The sequence below is a fragment of the Struthio camelus genome, chromosome 1 (assembly GCF_040807025.1).
Source record: "Struthio camelus isolate bStrCam1 chromosome 1, bStrCam1.hap1, whole genome shotgun sequence".
NCBI classification, from domain to species: domain Eukaryota; kingdom Metazoa; phylum Chordata; class Aves; order Struthioniformes; family Struthionidae; genus Struthio; species Struthio camelus.
The window spans coordinates 13,731,237-13,745,387 of record NC_090942.1 but is presented as its reverse complement, the minus strand read 5'-3'; the positions used below and the strand labels follow the sequence as shown (position 1 = coordinate 13,745,387).

General features: G+C 38.3%; 1 protein-coding gene across 5 annotated transcripts in view; it reads left to right on the top strand.

Moving 5' to 3' along the window:
* The window catches only part of PHTF2 (putative homeodomain transcription factor 2), a 76,243-nt gene that overhangs the window by 17,584 nt on the left and 44,508 nt on the right, over nucleotides 1–14,151 (top strand). For 4 of the 5 annotated variants that reach the window (XM_068925584.1, XM_068925504.1, XM_068925283.1 and 1 more), the window contains exon 3: nucleotides 13,111–13,167. The exons of the other annotated variant lie outside the window; for it this stretch is intronic. In XM_068925584.1, coding sequence (XP_068781685.1) covers nucleotides 13,111–13,167 — 57 coding nt within the window. The remainder of the gene's footprint in view (nucleotides 1–13,110; nucleotides 13,168–14,151) is intronic. 5 annotated transcript variants of the gene reach the window in all.

Here is a 14,151-nt window from a genome sequence, read left to right as displayed (position 1 = left end):
CTAGAAAACCTCCTGGATTGCTTGTGCCTTACTGTGTTTTCCATCCAGCAGATACAGGGGTGGTTGAAGTCCCCTATGAGGACCTAGGCCTGTGAACATCATCTTTTTCTTCCTGATCAGGTCGTCTGTAGCAGACATCCATTACCACATCCCCCATGTTGGTCTGCCCACTAATCCTAACCTGTAAGGTCTCAACTGTCCCTTCACAAGCCCCAGGTAGAGCTCCATGCCTTCCCATTACTCTCTCACATGAAGGGCAATCCCCTTTCCTGTCTTCCTGGCCTGTCCTTCCTAAAGAGCCTGTATCCATCCATGGCAGCACTCCAGTCGCGTGAGCTATCGCACCACGCCTGCATGATCCCAATGAGATTGTAGCCCTGCATCTGCGCGCAGACTTCTAATTCCTCCTGGTGGTTTGTTGATTAGCCTGGTGTTTTGAAGGTTCTCCTGGATCTGGGTGATGACTCTTTTTTTGTCCTTGTCTCTAGTGTGGTGTGTAGGCCTCTCCTGGGAGCATCTAGGCTTTTGCACCTGTGTTCTTGTGTGTTTTTTTTTTTTTCCCCTATGGATTTATTGTTTGTACTAAAGATTCCCTACTGGGGAAGAGGTAGGGGGACGCTGCTGGTAAGTGGGAAGAAGGCATTTTATCGTCCTTTGTGATCCTCTTCTATTATATGATTGCTTATGGCACAAAGCTGAACTCGGTAAACTGAAAGGGATCAATAATTTGCATGTTCTGGCAGTACAGTGTTGTTTCTGGAGCAAATAACCGGAACTGCATTAAGTTGTGACCAAACTGAGATGACTTGCCTATGTAATGGAATGAGGAGAAGAATAATAGTTTATTTTGGGAAGGTATACAGATTAATGAGTTGATGTACGAATGCCTAGCAAAGATCATGGAGAACTGATGATGATATTCATAGGCCAACATAAAACAAAATCATAAGGAGATATCTTCCTCCTTATGTTTTTATTTTAATTGTTGATGCAATTGTTTTTCCACCTCAGTGCTCTCTAATGAGTTGCAAAGATCTTTTGGTTTCTCAAAAGTAAAGACTTTTTTTTATTTCTTTAATGGAAAGAATTAAGCAACTGAGCTAAGCAATTGAGCACTTCCAACCCTACTTGTGTGCAAATTTTGCTAACACCAAGTACTCGCATGACTCATTCTATTGTCTGAATTTGAGCTCCTCGCACAAGGATGATTTAGTAATGTGCTTAATCCTTTAAAAGGTCAGACTTTTTATTATGTAAACTTGTTTTTGTTGTTGCAATAGATGTACTCTGTTTTTAGGGCAGAGGAGTTCTTTCTTACTGTCTTGTTAAAATGCTATAGTTATTTTTAAGTTAGATTGTAGGGTTTTGGATAGCGTTTTATAACAGATTGTTATGTGAGATGTAGGACTGCATGGACATAGCTTTACTGCTTGCAGTGATAGCTTGTGTTTCCAAAGCGCTATGGATACTTTTGTAAGGCATGAAATCTGAACAGATCATTCCTGCTAGATTTAAGTTAACTCTGCACAGAGCAATATAAAATACTGTGTTCTGGTCCTGGACATACTGAGAGTGCAATGCTGAGCTATTTGTGTCTGTCAGTGAGGTCAGACAGAGTTTGCTAGCTTGTTGTCAACGCTTGCCTGTTGCAGTGGTTCTTGCAATGAGAGGGTGTGGCAAGTGTGTCTGTCTTGCTCTGCAGAATATTTGATCCCAGACAGATAGAGAGCAAGTATTCACATATATGTACTTTCTTAATAAATACCCTTAGGCCTATGTGTGTTTACCAGAATATTGAACTTGCTTTGAAAAACGTGCTTGATGAATTTTATGGAGAAAACCATCATAATGTTTCTGTTGAGGGAGGCTGCAAAGGCTGCTGCCTCTGGCAGGCCCTGGGACCGGGAGTTCTCTCTGTCGGTGGCTGATAGACGTGACTGCTGCTGTCCCTTTTGCAGCTTCAACTAGTAGGAAGGCTGAGTGTATCCCAGAGATGCACGTTCCCACACAGAGAGGAGACTAACACAGATGGCTATAGAGACCGCCGCAGGCAAGGGGCTGCCTTCAGCTACACCCACGTATAACACTACCAGAACTTACATAAAAGTTGACTTACATATACGTGTTGAACTAGCATATACGTAACTATAGGTAGCTAGGTCTGCTTCCTCCTATCTGGGCAGTAAAGGTTGAAGTTCATTCATGAAAGCATACAGGCCCCTTCTGTAGTTCGCAAGCACGTGTGCCTGTGCAGATCCCTTGAGTAGCAGCATGGCCCCTCTGTTTGTCCGCTCTCCCTGCCCAGATACTGAGCCCCCTTGCCCATTGTATGGGCCTCCTACTTGACTGTTTGTCCAGCTTGTTGCTCTCGAGCAGATGGATGCATGCATTCACACACTTGTCTCTTAAGCCTGCTTGTTCTTGGGGATCCCTTGAATATCAGCACGGCCCCTCTATTTGTCTGATATCCCTGCCCGGATCCTGGCCCCCCTTACCCACTATATGCACCTACTACTCACTAGCTCATCCATGACTTGTGCTAGCAAATTAAGCACATGCACCCACGTGCACCAGGCTAGGAAAAAAAATACAAGCGCTCCGGTCCCTCCCACAGCTGTTGTGCAGGCACACAGGCACTATGACCTGTGGTTCCCACTCCTAGCTGCTATCGTTGAGATCCTCTCTTCACTCAGCCCAGACCCCGAGGAGCCCCAGGCCCACTCCAGGAGCTGGTGCTAAGGCCCTCATCTGCTCTAGTTGCTGCCACTGATACTCCCCCTTGCCCACACAGGGGCCACTGTTGCCTGAGGTCTGACTCCAGTTGCTGCCACCTAGTCCTTACAGCACTTACATACAGGATAGAGTGCGAGATTACACAGAAGGATAATTAAGAAAAGATTCAATAAGAAGATAGAATAAACTGCACTGATCAGACTACAGGGTTTGATCAGATAAGCGTGCTGCCTGGCCACTGCTTTTACGTGGGACTGGCCCCTTTTATGACTCTTCCTCTTTGTTTCCCCCCCCTCCCCCCCGCCTTGTTTCTCCCTGATACTCCTCCCCCCAGATACTCCTTAGGAAGCTTTGCATAATCCCACAGGCCCTCTTCTTATCTAAAAATCCTCATTTGTCCTTTTTTTTTTTTTTTCCTTTATTAACAAAGTCCTGGTTGGCAATTGGCCGTGCCTGCAGTTTTTTAATGGTCTGTCAATTAGTGACTGAAGGATTTGCTCTTTGCTATTCTGTGTTATCCCTCCCGTGACTATCAGGTCTGTGTGTCTTGTTTATTGCTTCCTCCTTTACTTATTGTCCGGTTTGCACTGAAAAGGTCCTTGAGCTGATAACCTTAAAATTGCAGAGGCTCTCACATTCCGCCTATACTTACGCTTTCCTGTGAAAAATGAAACAATTATTTTAAACAATTTCTGTATCTGACAGAGTACCTTTCTGACCATTCAGTTTAATTCATTTAATTAAATGCTTTATGCGTATCTAAAGTATTGTGTCTGTAACAGTAACCAATGTTAAAAATAATAAAATTGCTAATCTAAAATATTGTCAATAACTTTTTGCATTAATTTCTTGTAATTCTTTCAAGTTTCACAGGTAATAGTAGGTGTGCAATTTTTGGTTTGGTTTTCCAAGTTGCTGACAGTTTGTAGGGTGAAACAAGAAATTTACCGTAACAGCTTCTTGATTTTCTGTGCCTGTAGAAGCCTTGCCACTAAAATTGAGTATTTAACACAAATTGGGTATTGATACTGCAAGAGAGAATTAAGCTATGTTTCCTTAAAATTGTTTCCTCTCTTGGGAATGGTTGTAGGGGAAGAGGAAATAATGCAACCCGAATCCTGCATCTGATTGCATATCAGTCCACTTTGCCAAAGCAGCTTTGCACAGTTGTGGGTACCTTTTAGGTATTGCTGTTAAAGGGCACGGTAAAACTAATGAGATGTTTTCTCCCTTACTGCTTTAATGGATGAAATGAAATTACACTTCTAACTGCATTGTTTTAAGATCTGAAATATCCTGTGTTTTACAGCTCGTTAGTCTAAGATTATACTTGCCAGGTTAACAAAGAAACAGAAAAAATATCTCCAGTTTCCTTAAACCACCTGACTTCCTCGTTGATGTTGTAGTCACATGATGCATTGGTAGCCCTGGCACCAAAACAGGTTTTGCCTGAGGGTCTAGGCTGTACGGCTACATAACCTAAGATTTTGGATGCTGAAACTACATCAGCTCAAGGTCAGGCTTCGAGTGCCAAAACATCACAGATGTTGGAGCTGACTTCTCTTGAATGCACAGAGAAGTGGTAGTTTATATTTAGAATAGTTTAATGCCTTGTAGTGCTGAAAATGGATAGAGAAGTTTTCAGCCAACCAAATAGTTGGGGTTATCTTCAGCACTTTTTTTCAGTGAGACAAAACGCAAGTTACTGAAGCAGCCCTGTGCAGTAGATTCAAATTCACTCAAAACCCGAGACTACGGCTGAAAGGAGCAGTCCTGCCTTTTGCCTGGCCGTTGGCTCCCTTGCCAAGTGCCTTGCCTTTCTTTGCACGTTGATGTATCTTTCTGGTGAATTTGTTTAGGGAACTAATCTAATTAAAACTAAGGCTGTGGTTCTGTAAAGAGTTGAACCTACGTAAGAGATGGAGGGAGAGAAGAGTTGAAAGTCCTTGTGTTGGTAGTAGTGATTCTTGAATGGGTTCGTTGTGTTTGTGGAACAGTACTCAAACATTTTCTTTGCTTTCCCTGAGCGATCTGTTTTCTCTTTCAGCCACACAGACGGATGCGGTGGTGCAAGGGAAAGGTGCTATGGGAAGTAGAAATGATCCAGGGGCATGAGGACAGTGCTATTTTAACATAATTGTGGAAAGGCTGATGGAGTTGCTGGATTTTCAGTAGTCTTCAGGGAATGATACAGAACAATGAGGCTGCTAGAGTGCTTTTATTTTCCCAGTTATTTTTTGAGCCTGCTTTGTTTTGTGCAAATAAATAATTGTAAAGAAAAAATAGTTTTACAGAGATCTTAAATCTTTCACATTTGAAGCATAACTGGACTGTATTAACAATAGCGTAGCCAGTAGGTCAAGGAAAGCAAGTGTTCTCCTTCATTCAGCATTTGTGAGACTTTATCGAGTGCAGTGTCCAGCTGTAGACTGTCCAGGACAAGAAAGACATTTGGCATTTTTTGGCAGGTCTAGTAGAGGGTCTCCAAGATTGTTACGGCACTGAAGCACGTAGCATACAAAGAGTTGGAGATATGGGTTTGTTCAGCCTTAAGAAGAGAAGGCAAAGGGGAGATACAGCTGCTGTCACAACTGGCACTGAGTGGGTGTAGAGAGGACATCACGCTCTTCTCAGACATGTGCCGGGATAGGATGAGAGGCAACAAACAAATTGGAACATGAGGAAATTTTGATGAGATATAATGAAAAAAATGTTTACTGTGAGGGTTGCCAAGCACTGGGACAGGAGCCCAGAGAGGTTGTGAAATCTCCACTCTTTGGAGACGTTCAGACTTTGATTGGGCAAGTCCCTGAGCAGCCAGCTGTGATGGGACCTACTTTGAGTGGGAAGTTGGATTAGAGCTCCAGAGGTTCTATACGTGATTCCGTGTTAACTTCAGTTTGAAATTAGAGAAGGAGTAGATGTTATGACAGATAATGCAGTAAGCTCATAACAAAGAGAAAATGGAGGGAATCTTGTTCGCTTTGGGCTTTATTTTTGATTCTGTTCTGTTGCCCATTTAAGCCAAAGAAATGGTATCTAAATTGGCCCTAGTCTGAATATGTCATTAGGAAACGGCTTAGGGTACATGTTGGTTATCCCTTTACTCTTGTTTGATATAGACTGTAAACTGGTTCTGACTATTCTTATGCATGACACTTTCCTTTACATTTAATTGTGAGATAAAAAAAAGATGACTTAGGTTTTTAGCAGACATACTAAATCTGTAAACCATTACTCAGGACAGTGAAATAAGGCTGAGGTGAACAAGCATTAATCTCAAATGACTGAGACAAAAATATTAATACATAGTAAATAAATGTTTAATTATACATTATTGTACTCTGAAAGGGAGTGTTTCTTTGAGGTAAGCTTTGGTAAAATTTCTGTTCTGTGAAATGGCTCTAAGTTCTGTTGCAGTTATTGCCGGAATTTGAACAGTGTGTTAGTTAGCAATTCAAACATAGTCAAGATCGAAACTTTTTAAGGGTTATTTCAGTTGTTTTGTTTTACTCTAAATAGTTGGTTTCATCTCTCCTCCGGGGAGTGAGTGGAGAGAAGGGAGGGGGATCCCAAGATTTTTTTAGTAATCAGAAGTAACTATTCAGGAGTCGTAAATCTAAAGCTCTGCGCGTTATGATATGCAAGTTTGATCTGTTCCACTTTCCTTTTCCGTCTGACTAAAAGTTACTGAACTGTTCCCTATCAGCAGACAGTGTATTAATATTGTTCAGCGATTTCCATCTTTGGTTTATGAGCTAAGTTTTTATACCCTCCCCACATATCTACCATAAACAAAATGAAATACATCTTGGAAACAAGATTCATCCAAGGAGTAGAAATCAGCTCCAGCAGAGATAATTGTGCTGCTGAACTACTAGATTGTTGCCTTTGCTGTGGTGTAGATCAGTTCATGTAGGAAATAAAACGGGGTGTAAACTAACTTTAAATAATCCTTTTCCGTTCTCTGAGTCAAAGAGAAAAGATTTTTCTGTTATGTAAAAGTGTATACTTCAACATAAACTAAATATGAAGCAATTTTAAAGATATTTCTAAAATAAATATTATATGCGTGCATATTTTAATTTTAAAAATATTCTGATACAGAAATTCGTACACTTTTTTGAAGACTGTTGTAAAAATAGAAGCGTATTGACTAATATGTTAATAGTGGCCGTTTTTAGTAAGGCATTAAAAGTCTTCATTTGCTGAGTAGAAGATCCAAGGAAGCAACTTTGTTTTGTGTTGACCGTACTTTGTATTTAGTGTCTTTTGGATGTGTAGTACTATTGTAATATTACCAGTACACGTGTTTAAAGGTTTTAAAGAGCAAAACTTAACATGCATTTTTCATTATGGATAAACATTAATTTTTTAAGAATAGCAGGAAATACTGTGTATTCTTAGGATTATAATCTTTGCTAGCCTACTTTGACATTAATTATAGATGTCTACTGAAATATTGATTGATTCCATTAGAATCAGAAGGCTTTGTGAGTATTGGGCTACACGTTGATACCATCACTACATTAACTTAAAGTGAATATCAGTGTCTTCACAAAGCTCAAATTCAGTCTTGATGCACATATGGCCTATTGATCAGCTTGTTACGAGAAAGACACTGGGAAGAAATAGCATGCAATGCAGACGCTCTTAGCATGGGGCTTTATTTTCAATTAGAATAGACTGTGTTTCAATTGCTTAACTTTTTACTTATGCTAATTGCTATTGCTATTGGATGTTATAAAAACAGGCCGTCCAGGTGCCAACCAAATTTCAGATATAAAAAAGTAATGTTTCAAATATATAAAGTAATGTAATCCTATGTCTTCTGAAGTATATGATTGGGAAGAAACGTTTTTATTTTATTTCAGATTACTTCAAAGCGCATATTTTATCTCTTAAAAACAGAAAATGTAATGAGACTGGACTTCAAAAGGATCTCGGTTTTAATTTCATCTTTCAGTAAAGAGCTAGTTTTATTGGAGGTTTTTATTTTTGTGAAAAAGAGAGAGAGGAAAATGTGTGGATTGTATCCATCTTGTCAGTTGTGCATAATGGCTCAATACTTTGCATAGTGGAGGTTAGATCATTTTATAAAGCATCCTGAAGTAATTGTATAGTTTAATATCCTATACCAAATCACATACAAGTTAACACAATTTCCTAGCAGTTAACTAGTTGTGAGGAAACAAATCTCCACTCCCTCCTCCCAAAAATCTATTTAACCCGATGCTAAGCCTCCAATTTTGTTGTTACCTTTTAAAATGAAGCAACCTTCTTCTGCTCACAGGAAGTAGTGCAATTTAAAACGTAAACATTTAGCTCATATTGTCATCTGTCCTATTTCTGAGAAACAGGTTTGAAGGATATACATGTATAGGGTTTTAATGAATCCAGTGGATTTTGATGTTTTTAATAAACTTTCATGGTAAGAGACAAAGAGCTGGAATAACAGGATATGATATATTTTCCCATTTACATAGTTCCAAAAAATAAAATAAAATCTGGCAAATGGAGAGTGTGTTTGTGTATATATATGTATGTGTATATTTATATATATAACAAAATTTTAAACCCGTTCCAAATTATTGTGATAATTTGGAAATTCTGATGAGTTTGAACTGATGAGCATATCTAACCAGATTTATTTTGGTTTTAAATTTAACCAATAAAACTAAGTGTCACAAACAAGGCTTAGATTTTTGGATCAGTGTTTGTGTGTGGCTTGTTACAAACTTGTTCCTAAGGTTCAAGAGCTTTTTGGGTTTATGTAGCTCTCTCCACTGCTAGTTACTCCCTGAAGCAGGGCCTTTCCCCTCCAAGAGGTCAAATAGCTCATCTGTTCTTAATTGGGATACCAGTTTTAACATTTGTTTTTAAGTTATTGCTACCACTTAAAATAAAAAAGCTGATGTGCCATCAACATGGCTAGGTGGAACTGCTAACTAGCCATCCACGTTTCTTCTTTTCCTAAAGTAACACTTTGCTATTGTGAAAGACAGCTGGCATTTTTAATCTTTGTATGTAATCCCTTCTATGCTGAACGCTATAATAGCTGCATGAAAAAGAGTTAAGTTTTGCAAATACTTTCATCTCATTTACTAGGTGTTTGCTGAAGCAAGGCATCTTGCTAATCAAACATTTTAGAGGTAACTGGTTTGGATAGGATGGATAGAATCTCATTTATTGCCGCACACTGTACACTTAAAAGTTGGACAGTTCTTCAGCTGCTGTATTTTGTACGTAAAATTTTTTGGAGGACCCATGATGCTGCAGAACTTGCAGCTAAAGGGAAGGGAATTGGAGTGCAGCTGGTAGGTTCAGGAGTATATAGGTATTTGAGTTGACTTGGGCCTTTCATATTGGATTAAGGGTTCCAGGCACTGGAAGCTTGAGCAGCTATGGAGTCCTGGGGCCGCTTTTGCGTTAAGGGAACTCTAGCTTAGAGTAAGTTTTGTGTATATTTAAATGCATAATGGTGGAAGCATGAAAGTCTTATCTCTAGAAGGTTATTCCTGCATTTTGTTTGCCTTTAGAGCTTAATCCTTTTGCACTGTTAGCCTTTTTTATTTTCAGTGTCCTGCAGGTATGTACAATATCAAAGAACTGCATGAATAGTAAAGGGCCAGAGCCTGTATGTAAACATTTTGACAGTTTAATATTTAGATTTGACATGGAAAATAATTGAGATGTAAACAGTTGTAAATCAAAACTCTTTGAAGATGGAGTTAACTGGTGCTCTCAATAATTTAAAACTGGGGAAGGTTTGCTGGTATTAACTTACCTTCTTGAATTCATTCAAGAATTACATTCTCAAATGCAATTCATACTTGTGTCGTTTTTCAGTTGTTTAACACGTTCTTTTTCTCTTCTCTGGTGATTATTATGTGATACAGTTTAGTTTGTTGTCACTGCAAAGCTGTTTTCAAAGAATTCTGCAACGGATGTATCTTGCATTTTTTTTGAACACCTGAAATGTTTTTTACTTGCTTTTTCCTGTTAGTAACGCCGGTCCTACCCATTTTGGTTTAACATGGGAAGCAAAACGTGCCACTCACTGTGCTACTTGATAGTGATACCTTTGCATGCATGCATTTCCTTCTGATATGCTCACAAGAGAAGTGTAGATGCTTGTGGAGACTGTGAAAAGGGAAATTCAATATCAGATCTTAATTTGATGTGCTGCGCATGGATGGTCATTCCCTAAAGTGCCTCTGTAGCTTTCTTAAAGCATGAAAGAAAGGATGAAACTAGGTAGATTTAAAAAAAAACAAAAAAAAAAACAAAAAAAAAACTTCTGAGAGACTGTAATGGTACTTGCGCTCTGCAGCTATGTCTTTAGCTCTTTTCAGTTTGGAACAATATGCCTTTATTTAATAACCCTGTGCTCGCATTTTAATAATTAAAGTGGATTGTGGGTGATGGACCAGATCTACTAGTCTAATAAAACAGAACTGTGAAAGGCCATGTTTGTTAAAACTATCTTTTTCTCTCATTTTACTTCCTGCTGACAGAATTGTTTTATGGAGCAATATTAAAAATACGAATATCAAAAATCCCTACTTCTTCTTTCTTTGTAAAGAGACAGTTGCTGCTGCTGCCTAGTCTTGAAGGAAGAATAATGTTTACAGGAAAACATACGTAAGCCAAGCTTAGACTCAAGCAACTTATATTTGCCTCAGAAGTCTTCTGTGCTTCTCAGAATTCCTTTGACAAATGGGCTATTTGTTTAAAAGAAGAATGTTCTTTTAAAGGCTCTTTGAACTCTGAAGCAGTATGAGCTATGAATGGAATTAGAAATATAGAGTTTGCTTTAGACTTGTATTTGAACACAGGCTTCCGCATTTGCTTCTTGTGTAATAAAGAGAGAGGCAGACTTGTATCTCCTTTTCTACCTTTTGTAGAAAACTCTTTTTTGGAAATGAGGAGGGCACTAGTCTGGAGTACAAAAAGCTCAGGGCTCTTTTCAGTAAATTTCATGAGGACTTGGTATTCTGTTTAAAATCTGTTTACAAAAAAAGGCTGGAACAGTTTAATATAACTGTCTGGGTGGAGTGGTTATTCAAGATGCTGACTTTTTAGTTACTGGCTGCCATCCAGATTGAGTTAGCTCTTAAACTTCCTTTTTTAATGACTTTTATTGTAGCAAGTGCTTGTTTCTGCCCAATACAGGCCTGGCTCTCACGTTATTTTCCACAGTCTACAATTTCTTTCAAGTGCAAGGTCCAAAGTATTTCATAATGCTATTATTTTTTTTACCACAAGACCAGCAGATTTTTTTCAGTTCTTTAATGCAGCAAGCTAGAAATCATTTGGGAGCTTAGATCTCGCAAATGGAGAATATTAATTAAATTTGAAAATGAGTAATTCAGTGCAATAACCTTATTTGGAGAATAAATTCTTAATATTTTACATCGTTCTCACTTTCATTTTAGATATGCTTTAGACTTTTACTGGTATCAGAAATTTTAAGTTTTTTGGCAGGTCGAATTTGGAGGGGCAGAACACGACTCTAGCTTTTCTAATGAGCGTGTTTGCTTACTCTGACTTCCGTAGGAAACTTGTTGCATTTATGCTCGTCATAAGGTCCTTTTTGACCAAGAATGCTTTTTGTTTGTTTTTGTTATGCCTTCTAATTTGAAACTCAAGACTGAAGTAGAAAAGGACAAATCAGAACAATGTTTTCTGATTTAAGGTGAATGTGCTCATGCTCAGGCCTTTGATGTCCGTTATCATTTGTAAATGGAAATGAATAGAGAAGCCTTATTTTTCTTGCAGTGAGGTTAAATTTAAACAAGTTTGTTCAATGATTGGGGTTCATCTTGCCTATCCACTAGGTGTCTAGACCAAGCCAGTTGGTTGTGTAAGCCCTCTTTACAGTCAGTAAAGAGACTTTGAATGAATTGCCCTCGTTAGGTGCGTCTGTCCTGCTCTGGTGACTAGAAAGTGATGTTGCACTTACGCGGTGATACGAATAACACTTCAGGCATCTCGCAGTTAGAGCATGTGTCTGTGTGTGTAATTGCTGGGAGAGAAAGGTTGTAAAATCCGCACAGTAAACAGATTGTTGCCAGGTATTGTCTAGAAACACTGATTGCAAGTTCCAAACAATCTGAATATCTCTGCTCGTTTCTTACAATACTTGAATATATTGCCTCGTGTATTGACTTTTCTTGTCACTTTATCTTACACCGTAAGTTCCTGAAGCTTAAGATTGGCCTAATTCAAAATATCTGGTGGTAACAGAGCAACTTTCTTGTATAAACAAGTGCACAGTAGTTTCTTAAATTTACCATAGCTATCTGAAAGAGTAAAACGATGGTTATTTAGGCAGGCAGAACTCACTCATCCAAATCGGGCTTAGTGCTAGGATTTTAACAAGTGCTTGCAGGATCAAGCTTTAGTCTTTCCTAACCTTTACCTCTTTTTTTTTGACTGTGCTCCTATAAATATACAAGGTTTTCCACAATACTTTGATGAGATTAGAGCCTAGGAGAAAATGATTCCTTGTAATTGCAAGTTTTAGTTAAAAACTTTTAGATAAAACTAATATTTTCAGGGAGTTTCACAAATAAATAGACTAGCATCTTAATGATAGCGCCTTTATCTATGAAACCCTAAAACTGACAGCTTTTAAATAATGCCTCTTTTCAGAAAAATTAGCAGTGTGATATAAAGAAAAAGTTATTTAAAAGTTTTTTGACTATCTCTCTGGAATATTATACTAGCAGTGATTCAGTGGGAAAAGTGCTGATTCCTGGTACTCTTGCCACGTTTTGAGTTTTCCCCAGCCTGTAATCTAGTTGATTACCAGTGAGACCATATTTGGCACTGTGCGATCTTAAGGGATGAAGCTTAAGACAGCATAGCTGTAAAAGTGGGCCAAGTAGAATAGGAAATACAGGGGGAGACAGAAAAAAAATAATAAAAAATTGCAGGTGGCATAAACTAAACAGATGACAATAGCTTCTTGTGTGGGTATTTTCTTAAGAATTAATTAAAAAATCTGCTGCATTGCTGATGCCGTAGATCTGTCCTTTATCAATACTGGTAATGAGAGATTGCAATCCAGATCTGAGGTTGAAGCAAGTGTGGTGTTACCCTCTGCTAACCTGTGCAAGTGCAGGTATTGGATTTGTGCAAGGAGGTTGTTGCTATCTGCTTGCTTGCTTCTCCCCTTCTTTCTCAACTAGTTTACAGGCTAGCTAGATCCAGTCGAGCTATGATGGAACGAAGAAGATAAAGATTTCTTTGTAAATGAATCTCTCAGAGGAAATAACGTATTGTCTTCATGCTTGCCTTACTGAAGATAAACTGATTTGGTTTGATCAATGTCTCTTGAAATCTAATTTAGATTTCTTGTGTTCCTCTTAGATTGGTGCGTATGATCAACAAATATGGGAAAAATCTGTAGAGCAAAGAGAAATAAAGGTAATAATAGCATTTCAGCATTTTTGCTAGTTGTCAGCAATGCTATGATTGTGTATGCTGATGTCATTTACAATGCATGTGATATTCTTTAGAACTAGTAAAATAAAATTAGATTTCTGGGCTGTAACCAAACATAACGGGCATGTTATGCCCTGTTTATTTTACATAATTAAAGTGCTGCATCTTTTTCTGTACCTTGGTACAATTTGCTCTTATTTTTGGTTGTCTTAAAGCAAAGTTGGTTAGTTTTTTTTGGTGCTTTTGTCTATCTTTTACTTTTCTTTATGATGAATTCTAATTTCAGTTATCTGAGCTCTCTTTACTTTCAGTTAGTTACCTTATACCTCCAGTTTGCTTTTCCTCCTTTATGATGCTGTCATTGTTTTGTACAGTTTATTAGACTGGTAAGTACTTCAGGCTTTGTTCCCCCGATCAAGAAGTTTAACAGTGTTTTTTGCATTTTGGTTTAACTAACAGTGTCATCAATATCTAACCTGGCTAAATTGTTTTGGGGGAAGAAAAGAATCAATGCTGTATGTAATGGTTTTATGGATTGTATATTATGCTGTGTTCCATGGTGTTACAGTTACTTCCATTAACTTTTTCTTGCAATTAACCTTTTTTTCTTCAAATACTGCACACAAGTAGTATACTATTACTGCATGACTTTAAAAGCCATTTCTAATTCATAACATTAGCAAAAAGTACTTCAGTTTTCGTGTTCCCCCCTCCGCCTTCTCCCTAGTACTTAAAAAGCCAAATGGAATGCATTAGGGAGATTTGTTTGTATTAATGTGGAAATTATAACTGACCTAATTTAAGAAGTTTCCTGACTTCTGTTCCAAATCTGCAAATAAACTTTTAAATCGGAGATGATGATATTTTTACAAGAAGAGCTTCTAAACTTGAATATTTGAATCTTTTTGTGATACTCTACCTCCGCATCTCCCTAATTTTGCAGTGTGCCCCCTTGAAGTGGCACAA